At 50.8% G+C, this 19,778-nt stretch overlaps 1 protein-coding gene across 2 annotated transcripts in view; it reads right to left on the bottom strand.

Moving 5' to 3' along the window:
• ASTN2 (astrotactin 2) overlaps positions 1-9,818 on the bottom strand; it is a 742,933-nt gene extending 733,115 nt beyond the window's left edge. For both annotated transcript variants that reach the window (XM_059657840.1, XM_059657842.1), the window contains exon 1: positions 9,212-9,818. In XM_059657840.1, the coding sequence (XP_059513823.1) occupies positions 9,212-9,653 (442 nt within the window). In that variant the 5' untranslated portion in view covers positions 9,654-9,818. The remainder of the gene's footprint in view (positions 1-9,211) is intronic.
• Between the last annotated feature and the right edge of the window lie 9,960 nt (positions 9,819-19,778).

Raw genomic sequence — 19,778 nt, 5'->3', positions numbered from 1 at the left:
TTTCTTCAGAGAATGTCCTAATTCTCACGACCTGTGACATTTGATGATCCCACCACCATGGTATCATCTCCTTCAACATATCCAATGCCTCTGTTTGCCACCATGCACAGGTTCTAATCCCTCATCTGCCTTCCATGATTTTCAAGATAAGGTCTTTCCTCTAAACAAAGGGGTCCCATCACTCAGCTGATAAACACCCCAGAATAATGAGGTGGGGAAAGATGGAAGAAATGGCTACAGGATCCCAGAAGAGGGAAAGCTTTCTGGAAGAGGAGGAACTCCAGCTCAGACTTCAGATAAAGGGGATGCCCACGCCACTCTAGTTTTACTCAGTGTGGGTTCTGGGATAATAACTTGGCAAGCCCAGGGTTCTAGTCATGGAAGATGCTCTGAGCACCTAGGATGTGCCAGGCACACGGTGAGTCATCACAGCCCCAGGAAGGAAGCATGTTCGCTGCATGTGGATCCATAGGCAAGACAGACAAAGCAGCACAGAAGCTCTGCTCTCCTGCTCCAAGCCACCAGCATCTCACCTGAAGAGACTGCCAGGCCTCGCTGCCTCTCAACAGAGCAGCCCGAGTAATTCTTTTGAAACAGAAGTCAGACATGGACACTCTTTTGCTCATAATCCTGCAGGGCTTCTCCATTTCACTCCGAGGAAAAGCCTGGATTGGGACAGCAATCTGGATGGCCCCAGGTGACCCCCTGGTCCTCTCCCATCCTCCATCCTGCCCTGCCCACCCCTGCTCACTCCAGCGGCAGCACCGGCCTCACTGGCCCTTGGGCACACCACGTGTGCTGCGGAGTCAGGTGTGCTGAAGCCCTTCTCCATCCGGAAGGCTCTTCTCCTAGATCCTATTTGGCGAACTCCTCCATCGCCTCCCAGTCTCTGTGCCAACCCTACATTCTCCATAAGCTCCTCTCAGTCTACCTACTTAACATTAAAACCGATGTCTCATCGAAAAACTTCCCGTTTTATTTTTTGCCCTTTTTCATACAATTCATCACCTCCTATACTGCGTTATTTCTTATTTAATACTACAGGCCCAGTGCACGAAATTCGTGCACAGGTAGAGTCCCTAGCAGCTGCTGGCTGCTGGCTGGGGCCTCCCTTCCCCCAGCTGCCTACTGCTGCTACCAGGGGCAGGGCCAGTCAGGGGGAGGGGCTGCAGGCAGTTGGCCCATGGGCAGTTGGCCGGCCAGCTCTGCCCCCTGGTTGAACTCCAGGTAGAGGGAACAATTTGCAAATTAGGCTTTTATTATATAAGATGATTACTGTTATTGTTCTCTCCCCACCACACACACACACACACTCCTAAGCACCTGAATAGTGCCTAGCACAGTGATGGCGAACCTATGACATGCGTGTCAGAGGTGACACGCAAACTCATTTTTTTGGTTGATTTTTCTTTGTTAAATGGCATTTAAATATATAAAATAAATATCAAAAATATAAGTCTTTGTTTTACTATGGTTGCAAATATCAAAAAATTTCTATACAGCACCAGAGTTAAGTTAGGGTTTTTCAAAATGCTGACACGCCGAGCTCAAAAGGTTCGCCATCACTGGCCTAGCACATTGTAGTGGCACAACTGTTCTTAAGAGACCGGCATTGCTATCTCAATCTTTATATTGACGGTGGGTGCCAAGGCCCAGAATGCTCAACTTCAGTGTGAAGAGGTCAGGAAAGACTTCAAAGATAAATCGAAATTTGAGTTCAGTCTTGAAAGGTAAGAAGGAATTTTCCCGGGTTGGTGGGGCAGAGTTAGAGGAACAGAAGGAAGGATTCTCAGGGTAGGAAGTCTGAGCAGATCCGATCATGGACCTTGTACCACAGTGAGGAGCCTGGACTTCATACTAAGAACTATGGGGAACCAGTGAGGTGTGTTAGGAGAGGACAGACATCATCATATTTGGGCTTTAAATGAAATACTCTGCCTGCACGTACAGGCAGGAATTGGGGAGGACCAGACAAGAGGCACACACCAGTGAGGTGACTGTGGGAAATCTTAGTGGAGAGAACTGCTGAGGTTGGATGTGCCCAGGGCTGTGACACACAAAGAAATTTCTCCTCTTTGTGGTTAAAACCCTCACCATTTATAAGATGCACCATCCTTGTCAATGTCTGATTCACAGACTATGCTGCCTGCGTGTCCTCATGCGCCAGAAAGGAAGCTACACATATTTCTGTAAGTCACCAACACTCCCCTCCCAACCCCACGGGAAATCTCAGCGGGGGCTGTTGTGCAAGAGAACTCCTCCAGACACCAGCGAAGAGCCAGTGAAAGGAGAGTGTCAGCGATGGGGAACAGAGCCAGTCCAGACAAGCACTGCTGCCTGCCTCCCTCTGGGCCAGAAGGGCTGCCTGCTCTGCTGAAGGAGGGAAAACCCAGCTCGCCTGCGATAGCTAATCTTCGGTTGCCACTAGCTGGTCAGTGTGAGAACTTGGAAAAGTATCTGCTCCGTAAAGGAAGCATCCCTGTGATGCTTCTCCGCCTCCAGGTTAAATCCCACTCTTCCCTCCCTCCCCTGGCAAACAGCAGGCTCTCTCTGCTCAGCACCGAAGGCAGCTGTGAAAGGCAATGAGGCTTCCTCCTCCCCCCAGAGCAAAACCCAGCAGCTCAGGTTCGCAAGAGGGATTGGGGCCAACCAGCTGGATACCTGGGCAGGAGAACAAAGTCAGTTTCCCTAGGGATACGGCTCCTTAGATTTGGGAGTTTTTATATTTTTGGTTTTTGCAGGGGGACCAGGAGAGGGTGGTGCATTTTATGACGTCCCCCCCCCCCCCCCGAGTTACAGAGATGTGTTTAAAGGCAGAGCCACCTGTTGGAGGCCCAGTGTTGTGATGGAAAGAAGCATAGGCTGCGATTCAAGGCCACGGGGTTGAACTCTGAACTGCTGAACCTGAAGCAGCTTTCTTCCTTTGTCTGACCACAATGTTGCCATATAACATGCCCAGTGGATTCAATGAGCTCTAGGAATCTGTGATACTGTGAGTCCCCCCGTGTCGATGGTTGTGGCAATGGTTTGTATGACTTCACCCAAAGAAGTCATTGCACATCCTTCTCTCCCTCCATCACGTGTGGTCACCCAACGACCAGTTTACACAGCAAAGCAAGGGGGTGAGAACAGGAGCCTTTGCCGGCCAGAGGTCTAGTCAAGACCTCCTGCCGGACCTGCCATCAATGAAAATTACAGCATGATCTTATGGCCTGAGGGCCCAGTTCAGGAGAACTGTCCGGCTCAGGGTCAGTTTGCAGAACTATGCCGTCTCGGCTGCTGAAAATGACCCCCAGGAACAGCAAACCTGGTTGGCCTTGACCAAGCGTGAGCCCCTCTACACAGTAAAGCAGGTCCTCCTCTCTCCCACCCATTACCCTCTCAGGAACAGAGTACTTTCTGAGGGCAGACAGCAACCCTCTCTCTGCCCTGTCAGAGTCTTCATAGTCATCAGACTGGAGCTGGAAAGGGGGTGGGGATTTAGTGAGGGAAGTGAATGAAGAGGAGAAAAAGATGCAGATCAGAGACCACAGAACACCATGCACTCCCAGGACTCTATTCACAGTGTCCCAGAAGCCTGGGGCATCAGAACAGGGGAGGACCTAGACCTTTCAGTGCGATCCAAACACACTGGGGATTCAGCCTGCAACCCGGGCACGTGCCCTGACTGGGAATCAAACCAAGATCTCCTGGTTCATAGGTGGATGCTCAACCCTAAGCCATGCTGACCGGGCCCCAAACACTTTATTTAGTAAAAGGGACCTAGTACCCAAATGAGGAAATAACGTATTTTTTTCAAAAAATCTAGCTTTGTTTGAAAACATCAATTCTCCCTCTTATCTACCCCCAAATCTCTCTCCTCTTCCCTCTCTCTCTCTCTCTCTCTCTCTCTCTCTCTCTCTCTCTCACACACACACACACACACACACACACACACACAGTAAAAACAGTGGCACTGATTTTAACAAATATTCTGTGGTCAGAAATCTCTTCAGAAACCCCAGCTTACTACTATCTGTATCTGTTCTCCCTCCCTTTCACGACTGGGCATCAACCTGCAGGAACCAACCAGAACCCAAAAAGGGCAGATAGCCTAACTGTCTCCCAGGGCTGAGGTCCTTTCTCCAAATGCCTGCCCAAAGCTGCTAGTCTCGGCTTGAAGGCGTCCCCATCCCCCCCGCCCCCCGCCAAAGGTTCTTCCCTTGCCACGGTCAGAATGCTGGGCTGCTGGACAGCTCCCAGGGATACATTCTTCTGGGGGTTGAACTTCCTCTACCCTCCCCATCTGCACCTTTTGAAGATTCCTTAGAGCCAGGCAGGGAAAATAAGCACATTCCTCCTTCCCTGCTGGCATTCGAAGGAAGCTCCGCCTTTTGTGGACTGTTCTTCTTAGGCTACCCTCCCAGCGTCTAACAACCCATCTGCCCTCTTCCTGGCCCCTCCCTCCTGGCAGAGGCCTTTCCCTTTGGGAACCATTTCTGCCTGTATCTTAAGGAATCTTTGCAGACCTGACCAAGTTGGTATTTCAAACAATATCTTCCTCTTCCACACAGGCCATTCACCTTCCTGCAAAGAGCATTCTGTTGGCAGAGATCTTCAGGACGCCATCCTGTCTGCTCAGGGAGGCGCATTTAAAGACACCTGACTGGATGGCTCTTCCCTCCTCACCAGCCCCCCCGCCCCCAAATGCAAGCACACGCCTCCCCTGTCTGATTTATGTGACAAAGCAAATTAGTAAGAAATTTTGACAGCGAACAGTTGGTTATTCAATCTTGTCTCTTTTTCCCTCTTTTGCTGAATCAAGGCTGGTGGTAAACAGCCCAGCCTCGCCACTGTCACGCACAGGAAGAAGGATGTCACTTCCCTACCTACAGACATGAAAGCTGAACCCACAAGCAAACTCCGGGGCTGCCCGGGGGCGGAGAAGGACTGAGTGATGTGCAGGGTTACCTCAGAAGCCCTGCCCTGGCAGTGGCTCCTGATCAAGTTCTTCCTCTCAGTCAGTCCTTCCCAGCACTCCCATGCTGCCGGCAAAGGAAAGGCGCCGGTGAAAAGCCAGGGGAGCTAGTCGAGAGTGACAGACAAGGTCAGGGCACTTCAAGTTCACAGAATCTTTACACCCGAGGATTATTTTAGGGCTCATCTACCCACTCCTATTACAGCACAAAGAACTGAAGCTCTGGGGGATAAATGACATGTTCAAGGTCACTGCAGGCCAGATCCTAACCGAGCTCTATGGGAGCGTTCAACTTCTCCAGTGTATCCTCCAAGGCCTCGCCTGGGGCTTTTCCTGTCCAGGAAGTGACCCCAACCTTCTCCCACTCTATAGAGATGTCTTCCACCCTGATGTCACTGAATGTGGTGTCACCTCCATCACTCATGGGCACCATTAAATGCAATGCCTTTGACATCCCATGAGTCACAAAACTTTGTGCTGGCGGGGCCACCAGAGGTCATTTAACTCATGCCCCACATTGAAATGCTCAGATTTCAGCTCACTCCGGTAGCTGAAGTTCTAGAGAAATATTGCCATGTTGATGACTGTTCTGTTTCTCTCCAGAACCAGGCACCTGACCCTGCACGCATGTATAACCAGCACCTCCATGCATATTTGGCTCAGGATGCCGACTTAGCAATTACCTGCCCTCCCCCAAATGCAGAGCACACGCCTCTCCTGTCTGATTTATGTGACACAGCAAATTAGTAAGGATTCTCTTATGTCGGCAGGTAGGCACATGGTGAACTAAGATTCCAGGCCCTGGTCTGCCATTGAGTCACAGTCTGACCCCTCTATGAATGCTTCCTAACCTGTAAAGTGGCAATAACAGCAGTGCCCATGCCATATATTTTATGTGGATTTACAATAACAGGCAAGAAGAAAGCTCTCAGACACCCACGTGGCTATTCCTTGATCAGTTTTTGGGAAATTCACTTTGTCAACACCACTGACTTATAATTGGATTCTAGAGCAGAGGCCCAACACAGAAACGTGGGGGCTCTTTCATCTCTGAGGGGAACTTACATCTACATAAAGCAGGCTGGAGCATGATGGGGTGTGTAGGCGCATGGAGAGGAAGAGACCTTGAGAAAAGTCATTTAAGTGTGGGCATGACCAATAAATAACACAGCCAATAACTCGAACCACAGGGGCACAGTGTATGTAGGTGACTTTGGTGACAGATGATGGTAGGCAGTGTGGGAAAAATTACCTTGAGTTCCCCCAGCTGGACTTGAGTAAAATGGGAATTCTACCCTTTATTTGTTCAATCGCCCACTCCCCTTTAATGCCAGGAATATTTTACCAACAACTCATTTTACCCACAAAGCTTCGCCAGAGGGCTCTGGCAGTCACCATCACCCCCTAGTGGTGGCTCCACATACCCCACTATTGGCAGGCCTTGGCATTCACTGATGGCTTGCCTAGAAGTCACATGTGCCATCTCCAAAGCCCTTGAACTGGCGAGTTAGTAGTGAAAGATTCGCCCAACCCAGCAGACACGATTACTCAGCTTTTAAACAAAGGGTGTTTAAACGGTCTCGGGATGGGACGGGGCTGCCTCAGGACCCTGGGAAAGATATGTCCATAAACAGCTCCTAGTGCCCTCCTCCCCAAGCAGCAGCCCTCATTTCCAGCCAGCCTGGCCCTCCCTGAGCTCGCTGTGCACTCCGTGTTTACACGCAAACAGTGGAAGACCAACACAAATAAAAAGCCCACGCCTCCCTACACAGCTCCTGCTATACTTGGCCATCTGGTGACTACCTCGCTAGCCAAATCCAAATCCGGGGGGAGGGAGCGCCTTGAGCTGCCAGTCCAGGGCACAGAGTGGGGGTGGGGAGGAGGAAGAGGAGGAGAGAACCCAAGCCCCTACATACATCCAGAAGGGCTCAGAGCTGACAAGGAGGACAGCAGCACCGGGCCACTCCCTGGCAGGCTGTCCCCAGGCTCCAGGCTCAGTCACCTGTGTCAGAGAAGGCGGAAGGCTCCAAATGGAGGGCGCCAGGAGACTCTGGAGCTCACTCCCCAGTCTTGGGGGGAATCGAGATTTCCAGCTCCCAACACCCATTCCCTCTAGAAAACCAAAGTTTAAAATGGCAGAGACTGACAGCTCCAGGAATTTGGGGGTGACTCATCTTCATGGACCGAACTGGGTCCTTCCACATCCTTGAGGAATTGTAATGCTCTGGGGTCCTCGCTGCCAAGTGACACCACATCCAAGAAAGTTCCCCTTCCCCCTCATGTGACCAGGCATTGAGGGAGACATGCACTCCTGACCTCCAGGGCGCCCCACTGTAGAGAGACTGCCAGGGCCAGGAGAGGAGGCTGAGACTGGAAGTGACCAAATGTGTCCCTCTGGGGGGAGTAGTAGGAGTTGGCCCTGAGTCCAAGGTTAGCTGTTCCCCTAAATCAGCGGTTCTCAACCTGTGGGTCGCGACCCCTTTGGCGGTCGAACCACCCTTTCACAGGAGTCGCCTAAGACCATCCTGCATATCAGATATTTACATTACGATTCATAACAGTAGCAACATCACAGTTATGAAGTAGCAACGAAAATAATTTTATGGTTGGGGCACAACATGAGGAACTGTATTTAAAGGCCAGAAGGTTGAGAACCACTGGAAAGCAACCCAGTCTCCTCCCTCAGTCCCTTCCTTAGGAATGAGCAGCCCCACAGGTGCGTGCATGCGTGTGTGTGTGTGTGTGTGTGTGTGTGTGTCTCACATGACAGACAAGGGAAGTCCCCCGAGGATCCTGCAGGCGCCCTCCCTCTGGGCCTCCCAGAAAGCTCAGCATGCTCAGGTTACAGCGGAATGGGGAGAGCCCAAGGACCAGAAACCCCAGGCTCCAGCTAAGAGCAGGAGAGGGCCTGGCACCGGCTCAGGTCTCCAGGGCAGCCAGGAAGACAGGGCAGGGGCAGGGGTCACAAAAAACACACTGACAAATAGGATGGCTCCCAGGAGAGAGGAGCCTGCTCTGATGATTCCTCTCTGGGGCTTCTCGGGCCAGCAAGGAGTTTCCCTCACACACAGGTCCAAGCCAAGAGTCCGCAGGTGCTGACCACGAAGGCTCCTCACCCGGGATGACTGAGCTGAACCGGATTCGAGAAGGCAGGGATCCCGGGAAGCCGAGCTCGGGAGGCTCCGGGCGGCGAGCCCCCGCGCCTAGTAGGCGCCTCAGTTGTTGACCCGACTCGAACACCCAATGGAGCCCCCAGCCCAGGGAGGGGAGGGGAGAGCGAGCGGCCGGCGAACGCGGGAGAGCGAGGGGGAGCAGCGTTTTTGCAAACGCTCTCGGAGATAATTAAGCTATCAATTACTCGGGTGGGAAATCAGCCGCGCTTCCCACGGCTCCTCCGAAGGCCGACTCCTCTGGGATTCGCGCTGGGAACCAGCAGGCAGCCAGCTGCTGGCGAACTTTCCGATTAACTTTTCCGTGGGAGCCCCCACCCGACCCTCTCCCCCTCCACGGTCCTGACTTTAAGTTATTCTTATTAGCCCAGCGGCTGTCGGCGGTGATGAGGGGGGCAGAAAGGCGAATGCGACAGCCCAGGGCGTAGGGTGAGGGCGGCGATTCTGAAAGTGGAGACTTGGGCTCGGAATCCCAGACATCACTCAGCTCTCGCCCGCAGCACTCACAGATGGCCAGCGCCGAGGCCTCGAGGGAAGCGACTCGGCCAAGGTCACCCAACCCACTCGGGAACTCGGTTTGCGAGGGAGGGGCAACGCTACTGGAGCTTCTCCGTTCAGATTCTGGATAAAACCTACCCCTTAGAGCCGAGACCACAACTCCGACCCGAGGGCCGAGGGGCGGCAACCCGGCCGGCGGGGACCGTGCCCCCGGAGCAGTGGGCGCCGGACCGCCCCTGGCCTGGGAGCGGAGGTTGCGCCGGGGGTCCCCGCAGCTCCAGCACTCAGCGCCGGGGGTCCTGGGTGTTGGGACGCACCGGCAGAGCTCAGCGTCTGGGCTGAGCCTGAGGCGCAGGTCCCGGCCGCAGGAAGGTTGGCGCGCCCCGGGCTCCCGCGGCGCACTCCGGGACCTCCCGCCCCAGACTCCTCTCCAACCACCTGTACGCCCTCCGGGCCCGTCCGCCGCCCTCTCCCAACCCCGCTCCGCGCCGCCCGGGCCGGGGATCCCCCAGGCGCCCCCGCCCGTCCGACTGCACTTAGGGCTCGCGGTTCCTGGGGACGCCGCGTGCGCGGGCGCCAGCCTTACCCAGAGTGAAGAAGGGCAGCTCGGTGTTGTCCAGGTCGTCCTGCACCGCGATGCGCCCCGGCAGCTCGTTCCGCACAAAGAGCAGGAGGCGCGCCTCGGCGGGGGCGCCCGCGGAGCCGGCGGAGCCGGCGGAGCCCGAGGACGCGGCGGCGGCGGCGGCTCCGGCCGCGGTCCCCGTCCCGGTCCCGGCGCGGGCGCCGCTCCAGCCGATGTCGCTCTCCCGCAGCGCGGGCAGCGTGGACACCGTGACCGTCTTGAGCCGGCACGGGCTGTCGGGCTCCCGGGAGGCGGCGGTGGCGCCGGCCAGCAGCGGCGGCGGCGGCAGCAGGAGCAGGAGCAGGAGCAGCGGCGGCGGCGGCGCCGGGGGGAAGCCGACCCTCAGCCGCCCCCGGAGCGCCGAGCTGGGGCCGGGGCTGCGCCGGGCGCCGGCGGCGGCGGCCATGGCGGGAGGGGCTGCGGTGCGGCGAGCGGCGGCCGCGGCGGCGGAGGAGGAGGAACGAGCGGCGGCGGCGGCGGAGGGAAGCGGGGAGCCGGAGCAAAGGAGCCGAGGAGCCGCTCGCCAGCAGCCCCCAGCTCCCGGCTCCGCCTCCCGCTCGGCCGGGCCCGCCCTCCCGCCCCGCCTCCTCGGCCCGCCGCCCGGCCCTCCTCTGCTCCCCGGCAGACCCCGAGCGTTTCGGAGGCTCCGCCCGGCCTCGGGCAAATCCCAGGCGCCCCCTCTCCTTTCCCAGGATCCCCTGATCCCGCTCTCGCAGTGTCCTTAGCCGCACCGCCCGCTCCAAATTCCCAAGACTTAGGGACCCGCTCACGCCTCCGCCCCGAAACCCCCAAGCTCAGCCCGGCCGAACCACCTTCACCCCACCCCTGGCGCAACCCAGCGTCTGCACCTGGGGGCGCGCCTCAGTCCAACATCGCTCCAGGCCCCGCCTTCTTCAGGGGAGAGGGCGCCTCTGGATGGCGGACACTTAACTTTGTCTCCCCGCAAGCCCAATAGCAAGTCCTGTGCCCTTTTCTAGTTCCTGAAATAATTCCTCGTGGCCTCAGGACCCCCTCCCCACCCACTTGACAGCAACTCCTGCCATCCTCCTCCCACCACCCGCACCCCTCCTGTGCCCTCCACCCCGGGCTGCACCTGGTCGCACTAAGTTCTAATTGGCAGAGGGGAGGGGTGCCCAGCTCCACCCTCTAACTCCCACCCTCCCAATCGACCCGGGCCGGAGGCTCTGGGCCCCCAGCTGCCGCCGGGCAATCCCGCCCCCTCACGCGCTTTTATTTTGGATCCCTACTCCTAGCTTGGAGCTGCTCTACTTGGCTGCTTCTGCTCTCTGCGTGAAATTCCTGAAAAGGGTGAGAGAGAGAAAGGGGGGGCGGGGCGGAGGAGAGGGGAAGGGAGAAGAGATAGGAAGAGAAAGGGGAGAGAAGAGAGAGAAAAGAGGAGAGAGAGAGAGAGAGAGAGAGAGAGAGAGAGAGAGAGAGAGAGAGAGAGAGAGAGAAGAGAGACCTAGTAGTCTGTCTGCCTGGGGCTCCCCAGCCTCTGCCCCATTCCCAGAGGAGGAGTCAGCTTGCTAACTCCTCGCCGCCAGTCCTTCTTCCTCTACAATTTGAACTGTATACCTAGGTCCTCAGACACAGGGCAGGCAGCCTTTGGCCTTCAGCTAATTCTGCCTGGGACCCACATACCTTGGGTCCTCCCGGGAGCCCTCACCTCTGCCGGGACCCAGTGCTAGAGCAGCCCCCTTCTCCTCTCCCTCCTTTCCCTCGTCTTCCCTCTCTCGGTCTCTCTTTCATCTCTCCACTCATTTCCTTCTTCCTTATCTTGACTTTAATCTTAGAAATGCTTTCCCTCTATAATTTGTGAGCCATTTCCCATCTCTCCACATTGCTTGTCCATCTGAACCTTTTGTGTGGTCTCTGCATTAGCTTCTCTCTTCTCTTCCCTCCTCTGCCTCTTCTTTCTTTCTTTAACCCTTACATGAATAGCCTTTTCCCCTCTCCCTTCACATTTTAGCTACTTTTTTTTATGACTTTGGATAAAGACTGAGGACTGAAAAGGAGGAAACATCAGAACCTTTTTTGTGACCTTGGACTTAATGTTTATGAAGCTTTTTCTAACTGTTATAGCGCACATGTCCTAGTGTTTATGCATAATCATAATCCAATGAGATGGATATTATGATTCCCATTTTCCAGATGAGAAAACTGAGATCAGAAGGTTAGGGAGATGAAGGGACATCCCAAGGTCACACAGGTAATGAGCAGAAGTGCTGTGATTTGCACCTCAGGCTCCCAATTCTTGGCTGTTTCCATTAAATCACACTGTCCCCAGTGACCTTGGAGAAGCCCACCAATCAAAGATGTGAAATGCACATCAGCAGGCATGGATTGGGGCCTGTTTCAGCTCTGAGGTTTGTAACCAGAGCTTCTCCTGTCTGAGTTTACAAATCTGTGAACCTGGGGGCGGGGGAGGATCCGGCCTTTCAAGTCCTGATTCTAAATCCTCTCCTGCCAGTCTGATGCCTGCTTCAGTTCGTTTACTCCTCCAAAATGTGTCACTCTGCCTCCCTCAGTCTCTCCTTTGTACCCTTACAAACTGCCACTACCCTCTGCAATGGGGCTTTCTGATTTTTCTATGCCCCTTTCTTCAAATATGCTGACACAGTCCATTTATAGAAGTGCGCACCAGGAAAACAGGGCTCCCTTATGTAAGGCAGCGTCTGTGTGAGTCCTTCATGGACCTCTGCTACAAAGGCCTGTCAAATGTGACCAACACTTCCATTCATTCATTCACAACCAGATATCCAGGGATCCTACCAGGTACTCTATGGGGATGAACACAGCTCCTGCCCTCAAAGAACTTATAATGATAGGGTGTTAGGGGGTGGGTGAGGCAGGCACAGAGCTATCTGAGATAGCAGGCAGACAGGCAGCAAACAGGCAGTTTCTTTTATATGGTGCTTTGAAACTTATGCTTGGAGAAATCCAAGAAAGCTTCCCAGAGGAGGTGGCATTGGAGTTGAGCCAGGAAGAATTAGTGGCACGGGGGTGGACAATCCAGGCCACAGCTGGCATTTGGGATCTTTGCTCAGCATCCAAGTGAATCCCTTTCCTTCACTCTCAAAAACGAAGTGAAGGAAACTTCCCCTCCCTCGCAAAGTACTTCACTCTCTGAGGCACAGTCCACCTCCCACAAAGAAGCCAAAATTCCCAGCTACTTTCTCAGCCTCCATTGCAGCTGGGACTTGGGCACATGGCTCAGAATTCACCAATCAGATCCACCCACCCCAGATGCTGGGAAGGAAGCTGGAATCAGGCAGAATGCACTTGGGGACCACAGTGGCAACTGTTGGAGCAGGTACATGCCGGTCTCCTTGTTAGTGAATGTGGTTCTAACAGCACTGCTCAGACCCGAGGGTCACTGGGGTCAAGAGTGTGAATTGCCCTCTGTATGCCTGGCTGCAGTAATGTCTCCATCAGCCCGTTCTGTGCTGTGGCTTGGAGGGAGGCTCTTGACTCCACGGACTCTAAGCCCAGATCCCACGCCATCCTGGAGATTCTAAGTAATCTGCCATCACGTTACTGACTTCTGTTTCTGTTTTAATGATCCAGAATTGGTACCCATCGCTTGCAACTAAGACACCTGCCTGAGAACACAGAATGTGGAACAAATGGAGGGCAGAGAGGGCAAAGCATGTGAAGAGAAGCGGAAGAAGTTCAGTGAGGGGGGAGAGGGAGGGATCAAAGACAAGGCGGAGAAGGCAGGCAAGAAATGTGCCCTTCACTTTGAAGAGGACAAACTGGAGTGTCGAATCGGGGATGACCACAGGAAAAGAACTCTTATTTCCGAATGCATATTTTACTACTTCAAAACTTTGTACAGGATGTCAGTGACGGATGATAATGCCTGCGTTCTGGTGGCAGTGAGGCTTCAGAAATCATTACGCAAAGAACTTAACATAGTAGGTGCTCCATAATTTATAAGTGCTGCTGAGAAGCATGCTCCCAGCCACTTCTGGAGGAAGGCTGGTTATCCCCATTTGATGGATGTGCAATTTGAGGTTCGGGGACGCGAAGGAAGTTGACTTTGATCGTGTAATTATCAAGTTCTGGAACACAAGGCTGTCTGATTCCTGAATCCTGGCTCCAGCTTCCACAGCATGCCACCTCCCTGCACCCACCCTTCCTCCACACACAGGACTTCCTACTCTAATGTCCTGTCCCTCGGCCAATGGCACACTCTTCTCCCCACCCCCTCAGCCTTTCTCTTTCCCTTCTCCTTTCCTCCTAAGTCGGTCACTTTTCAGTATTGATTAAATTAGTTATATTTTATTATCAATGTAATTTATTCCCCTTTAGGGTCCCCTTAGGCTCCCATCTCTGACTCCACTGATCTGAAATTCCTTTTCATTCTTTCTAACGCCTTCCCAGTCCTCCCAGCGAATGCTTCCTCTTGCTTCATGTTTCATATTTCTCTTTATAGGAGTTTTGCAACAGTTTTTCTCTTCCCTTTCCCTCCCCCTTCCTTCATACTCTATTCTGTTTGTGTGGGGTGTTTTTTTAAGTCCTTCTACTCATACTGCCTGACTGAGGAAGCCTTGTGTAGTTGGAAAAGTGGTAAGGATTAGGGAGGCTCATGACTTTGTTTTAGGTATCATCTTTGCTGGTTCCCTACTGGTTCAAGTCGCTTAGTCATGCCCCTACTAAACCTTTCGTGTTCTCACTTGTGAAATGGGGAAAGTAGTATCTGCTTTTCCCAATTATTACAGGAATTAAATGAGATCACATGTAGGGACATCTAGAGCTCATATTAGGTTCTCATTGATGTTATAAGTAAATCCAAACATGTTATGGTGTCTCACTCTCTATTTTCCCATCCAGCCTCATGTAACAAGATCCTCACCACTATGACACTCTGTTCCAGACACTAGCATCTCTTTTTCAATTTTGAATGTTTTAAGCTCTTGTTCTGTCTTTCTTTTCTTGGTGGGCCAGATTGGGGAGGGAGGGAGGGAGGGTGAGAGAGAGAGAGAGAGAGAGAGAGAGAGAAAAGAGAAACACTGATTGGTTGCACATCTTGACCAGGGATCCAACCCACAACCCAGATATGTGGCCCCTCTGGGAATCAAACCTGCAACCCTTTGGTACAGGGGACATCACTCCAATCCACTGAGCCAACTGGCAGGGCGACAGTCTTTGTTGCCCTCCAGATGATCTCTAGAACCCAGAGGAGAGTTGCTATCTTCTGCTTTGTCTCTACCCTGTCTAAGTTCCATCTTCCCTCAGCCTTTTCATACCCACAAATCCACCATTTGTTTTCTTCCTGTCAATCGCTGATTGCCCTCTCTGTACCTCACACCGTCCTTTTAATTCTGCTTGTCTCCCTGCAGCATGGTGACTGATTCATCACCAGGCCTATCCTTGCCTTCCCTTCTCTCAGCCACCTTCCCCCAGGTACTCTTTGTCTTAGTGCTGCCACCCTCTCAGCATCTTGACCTATGTAGATCCCAGCTCCATCAGTTGGTAGAGGATCAATTATAAAATTGAGGTCAACTTTAGAGCTTGTCATTTCACTGTTGATGTCTCCAAAATAGATCACTGCAAACATATCTATTACTGCTATCTGTTTCTTTGCCTCAGAAACCTCTCTGGTGTAAGTTCAGATTGTTTTTCTCTACCACGTACAAGTTGGCTAATTTTGAGTAACAACCTCTCTGAGCCTTAATTTCTTTTCCTCTAAATGGGGGAATGGGAAGGGGGAATGAGCCAGCAGATGTAGATGGGAGCACCTGGTGTTCTCTGGCGCATAGTCAGTCCTCAGTAACAGAAGCTTGATTCCACCTCCAAATGTCTGTTTATTCGGTCCTTCTGTGACCTCTGTGTCTCTTTGCCTTCATCTCTCCATTTCTCATTTCCTTTTCAGAACATTGCCACTCTGTCTCATTTAGAGCCAACTTTCACCATTGTCTCCAACTTCTCTTTCGTGAAAAATGAAAGAATATTTTAATCACCGTTGTCTTTCCTCATTTGTACTTGCATCTGTTTGACTGATTTCTGCTTCAACCCAGTACTTCTCTGACTCTTTCCCTTAAAAATTCTCAAATTTATTATCTTTCATCTCCAGCTCATACCTCTCACTACCTTCCGCTCTCCCTGTTCCCGGTCCCCTAAATCAACCCCTTCTTGTTCAGTGATTTACTGCAGTCATTCATATCCTTCTTACGCCATCCACTCAAATTCCTCCCGCTACTCCTTGAAAGTCTCTCTCTCTTCCTCATTCATTCTGTTGCATTTTCTTTTTTAAGCCCGCTCATCTTTAATTCATCCCCATCATTCATTCGCTTGTGCCCAAATCTCGGTACCTCTTTGCCTAGTTAATCATCTGACCTATTCCTGTTTCCTTCCTCCTTCATTATACTCATCTTCTTTCACCATTAACAACTATTAGCAGGAGGGGTTTCTTGGGATCTATATTTCTTACAAATCCTACTACTGCTGTATTTTTAGGAAACACTTTGTGGCTCCCATTAGCTCTTCCTGGATGGAATCCTTTCTCCCTGGGCCCCTGCTTTAGGTAAAAAGTAGAAGCCTTGCTGCATCTGCTCCATGTTTACTCAAACTGAACTGCTAACCCGGTGCATGGGGATAGTGTAATAAAAAATGTAAGCTTTATTCTCTGCTATAGAGTACTAGGTCATTTTTCTTTCTGTATAACATTATTTGTATTATTCTATTTCAAAATGGAGAAGGCAGTGTCAGCATAGAGTGACTATTTTCACATTTTCTGGATGCCTGCTATGAGTTAGGCAAGGAGCACAGTTTCTTATTTAATTTTTAGAACTACCTCAATCTCTGCTTTACATGGGAAGCACTGGGAACACACAGGAAATGCAATATTCTGAGCAATTTACGTCTAATAAAGTCCTTCTAAGTTCTCCTGGCCACACATGAGGGCAAGGAGAGAATGAAGAAAGAGGTGGACTGCTCCAGATGGGTAGGGGGCACGTTTAACCAGCAGGGGAACTTACCTTTAGGGCTAATCTTGGACCACCAAGGCCTTAACAGGGTTCACTCATGTTATACTGTCCAGGTGGTCTCAACCACACATTACTCCCTCAAGGTCGCCTCCTTGAAATGGTTCAGGCTATGGGAACAGTGGGTGGAATACACATTTCAAGGACAGGTGATGGGTTAGGGGCCTCTGATTGCCCATTGTTTGGGTCCAGCTCGTGGGTCCACCATCAGTCACATCCTCCAACAAGACCATACAGTGTCAGAGTTAAGAGTTTCCATACTTTTGCCATAACCGGTTTGGCTCAGTGGATAGAGCATTGGCCTGCGGACTCAAGGGTCCCAGGTTTGATTCCGGTCAAGGGCAGTACCTTGGTTGCGGGCACATCCCTGGCGGGAGGTGTGCAGGAGGCAGCTGATCGATGTTTCTCTATCATCGATGTTTCTAACTCTCTATCTCTCTCCCTTCCTCTCTGTAAAAAATCAATAAAATATATTTTAAAAAAAAAGAGTTTCCATACTTTTGTAACAGGGATGATACGATTACTTGGCTAAAAGCACAACCTCTTGCATAAGACAACACTGGTTTTGAATTTCATCTCTTCCATTTAAACCTGTGTGACCTTGGACATAGTAGAGAGAGACAGCAGGCATCTTCTCACAGTCTGTGTCTTTACGTTTGTGGATGCCTGCTATTGTAATGCCTGTTGTTTTGAATTTTTAAGTAATACTATTTAGCAACCTTAAGAGCCAGGGCTCAAATCCCAGCTTTCCCAGTTGCTAACTTTATGTATTTGGTGGCATGGGCAGGCTATTTATCTCTTCTGGCATCACTTCATCTATACAATGGGAATGGTGCAACCTCTCTGTTAAACTGAGGGACAGGTGCTGGTGTGGCTGATGAGCTGTGAAACCTCAAGACTGCCTGCTTTCAAGTCTCCCGCACATTTTATGACAGCATGGGTCACATTGCCCGGACTCCCAACTCCATGCCTCCTTTCTCGGTTTGTCTTGCTGTCTGAAAGAGCTCTACGGAGACATCGCTCCCAGGGCCATGTCCATGGACCTCAGAGAGGCAGAGGACGTCCCCCACTCCTGACCCACTTACCGAGCTATATTTGATGACTATTGTACGAGAATCTGCACACTCAGCAACTGGGCTCCGCAGCCTCCCTGTGTCTCCTGAAGGTCCGGCTGCACTCCATCTCATTCTAGAGACACTTTCAGCGGGACCTACTGGGAGCCCCTCTTCCTAGCTCTGGGCACCATATATAATATAGATGTAAATTTTAGGGTGGTGGTGGTATGTGTGTTTTTAACTGAGGCTCTAGTCTACAGAGGGGAAAAGAAAAAAATCTATATTTAAACTCAAAAGAGCCCTTCCTTCTTCCTCCATCCCTGCCTCTCTTTTTCCCTCCTTTTCTTCCTCTCATCCCTCCTGCACGGATCCAATGGAAGATGATGCTCCAGGAACAGGGATACAAGGATGAACAAGACTAAAAGGGTCCCTGCACTGATGGAGCTCACAGACTGGTCAAGAGATAGACAAAAACTAATAATCAAAAATGAATATATGGGAGAAGGAAATAGCAAGCAGCTAGTCAACGGGGATAAAGTTATAGTTACGCAAGATGATTAAGTTCCCGAGACTTGCTGTCCAACATTGTACCCGTAGTTAGCAATAGTATATTTGAAAGAGGGTACGTCATGTTAACTGTCCTTACGACAATCAAAAGAGAATATAATGCAACGTTCTGTGATGGAAAAGAAGATTGTTCTACAAAGTAGAATACTGAGAGAGGTATGAATTTCCATTTGAGGACTGAGTGATGCATCTCTGAAAATGTGGCAATTAATTAGAAACAAGGAAGGATGAATAGGAGTTGTTATGATGGATTGGGGGGGGGGGGCCTCAGGGGGCAATTGCAGGCAGAGGGAGCAGGAAGAACAAAGACTATGAGAGAGAATTTGGCAAAATCTAGGGGCCAAGCATTGGAAGACAGTATGGCTAGAGAGCTGAGAGGGAAGACTAAGAAAGGCTGGAATGAGTCTTGGAAAGTTAGTATGGCTTTAATTATGCAGATCTATGTAGGCCATGGTAAGAAGTTTGGATTTAACTCTAATTTTAAATGGAAAGCCATGGGCAATTTTACATAAGCCGATGGCATAATCATCATATATTTATATTTTTAAAATGCTACTTTGGCTTCAGGTGGGAAATGGACCTGAGGAGCACAAGTGAGGACAGCAGGGTGCAGCATGGCAACTGTCAGGTATAAACCTCTGTATAAACAGGTATAAATAGCTGTGCAGGTATAAACCTCTCCAGCACACAGATTTCCCCATGACAAGGCCCTATCGCTTGCACACACTGATGATGGGAAACCCATTATCTCCATTGAAAACTGGGTCTGTCTTTGGTCGGCTCTGACCAATAGAATGTACTGATTTATCTTTTCCATGTTGAATCTACCACTTACTGATTCAAATTCCCCATGTGGGGAAAATCACATGGAGTAAGCTTCACGATAATTCTCTAAGTATCTGGAAGACAACTATATTTTTCTCCCTATTGGATAATGCCTGTCCATGTTGGCCACCTCCACAACGATCTGCCTGGGCATTAAAATAAAATAAAAAAGAATAATTTCCACTTACATTGAATGTGTCTATACTCATCAACATAACATTTGCCTTCCACAACCTTGTGAGCCATTAGGGATTTCTAGCCTCATTTACAAGTGACAAAAATAAATTCAAAGATGTCATTTATCCAAGGTTGGGCAGATAACAAGTTTGAAGAATTGGGTCCTGAATCAAGTCCTACAACTAATCCAAGCTTCTTTCACCCTAAAGTGAGAGACAGCATAGATGGCAAATAAACTCATGGGTTCTAGTATCAGATTGTCTAAATTCAAATCTTGACTCTAATACTTGCTGTGTAACCTTAGAAAAATTACTTAACCTCTCTGAACTTTTTTTATTATGTTGTTTTGTTTTTAATCTGACAACAATTAACGTACATACTTTGTGAAAGGCATGAAGTCTATATTAATAATCATTAAACGTTAACTATTTTAGTGCCTTAGACTTTCTTGGTCAAAAGCAACAGTGGTGAAATAAAAGTTGCTGTTGGGTTAGTACAAAGTATCTTGGTTTAGAATATTAACTCTGCCATAATGTCATGGGTAAGATACATGAACAGTGATATAATTCTTCATCTTGGCATAATCATACCTAGCTCACAAAGTTGCTGTGCATAGTATATCCTACAAATAATAGCATCAAGAACTATGTACTTAACACATGTGACTTCCCTCCTCTCTGCTTCGATTTAGCATCATTCCCCGAGGAAGACATCTCTGACGGCCCAGGCTGGGGTAGGTACCCTCCTTTCTTTGCTCTTAGCACCTTGCACCTACCAGGAGCAGAGCATGAAGAGCATCCTCTTGTCTGCCTCCACCTTTAGACTGAAATTGCTTGATGCGCCAGGTACTGTTCTAAGCGCGTTGCAAATAATAACGTGTTTAAGCTCCCTACGAGTCCTAGGAAGAAGGTGGTGCTC

Source organism: Myotis daubentonii, chromosome 11 (genome assembly GCF_963259705.1).
Source record: "Myotis daubentonii chromosome 11, mMyoDau2.1, whole genome shotgun sequence".
Classification (NCBI taxonomy): Eukaryota; Metazoa; Chordata; class Mammalia; order Chiroptera; family Vespertilionidae; genus Myotis; species Myotis daubentonii.
This window is presented reverse-complemented; position numbering and strand designations above follow the sequence as displayed.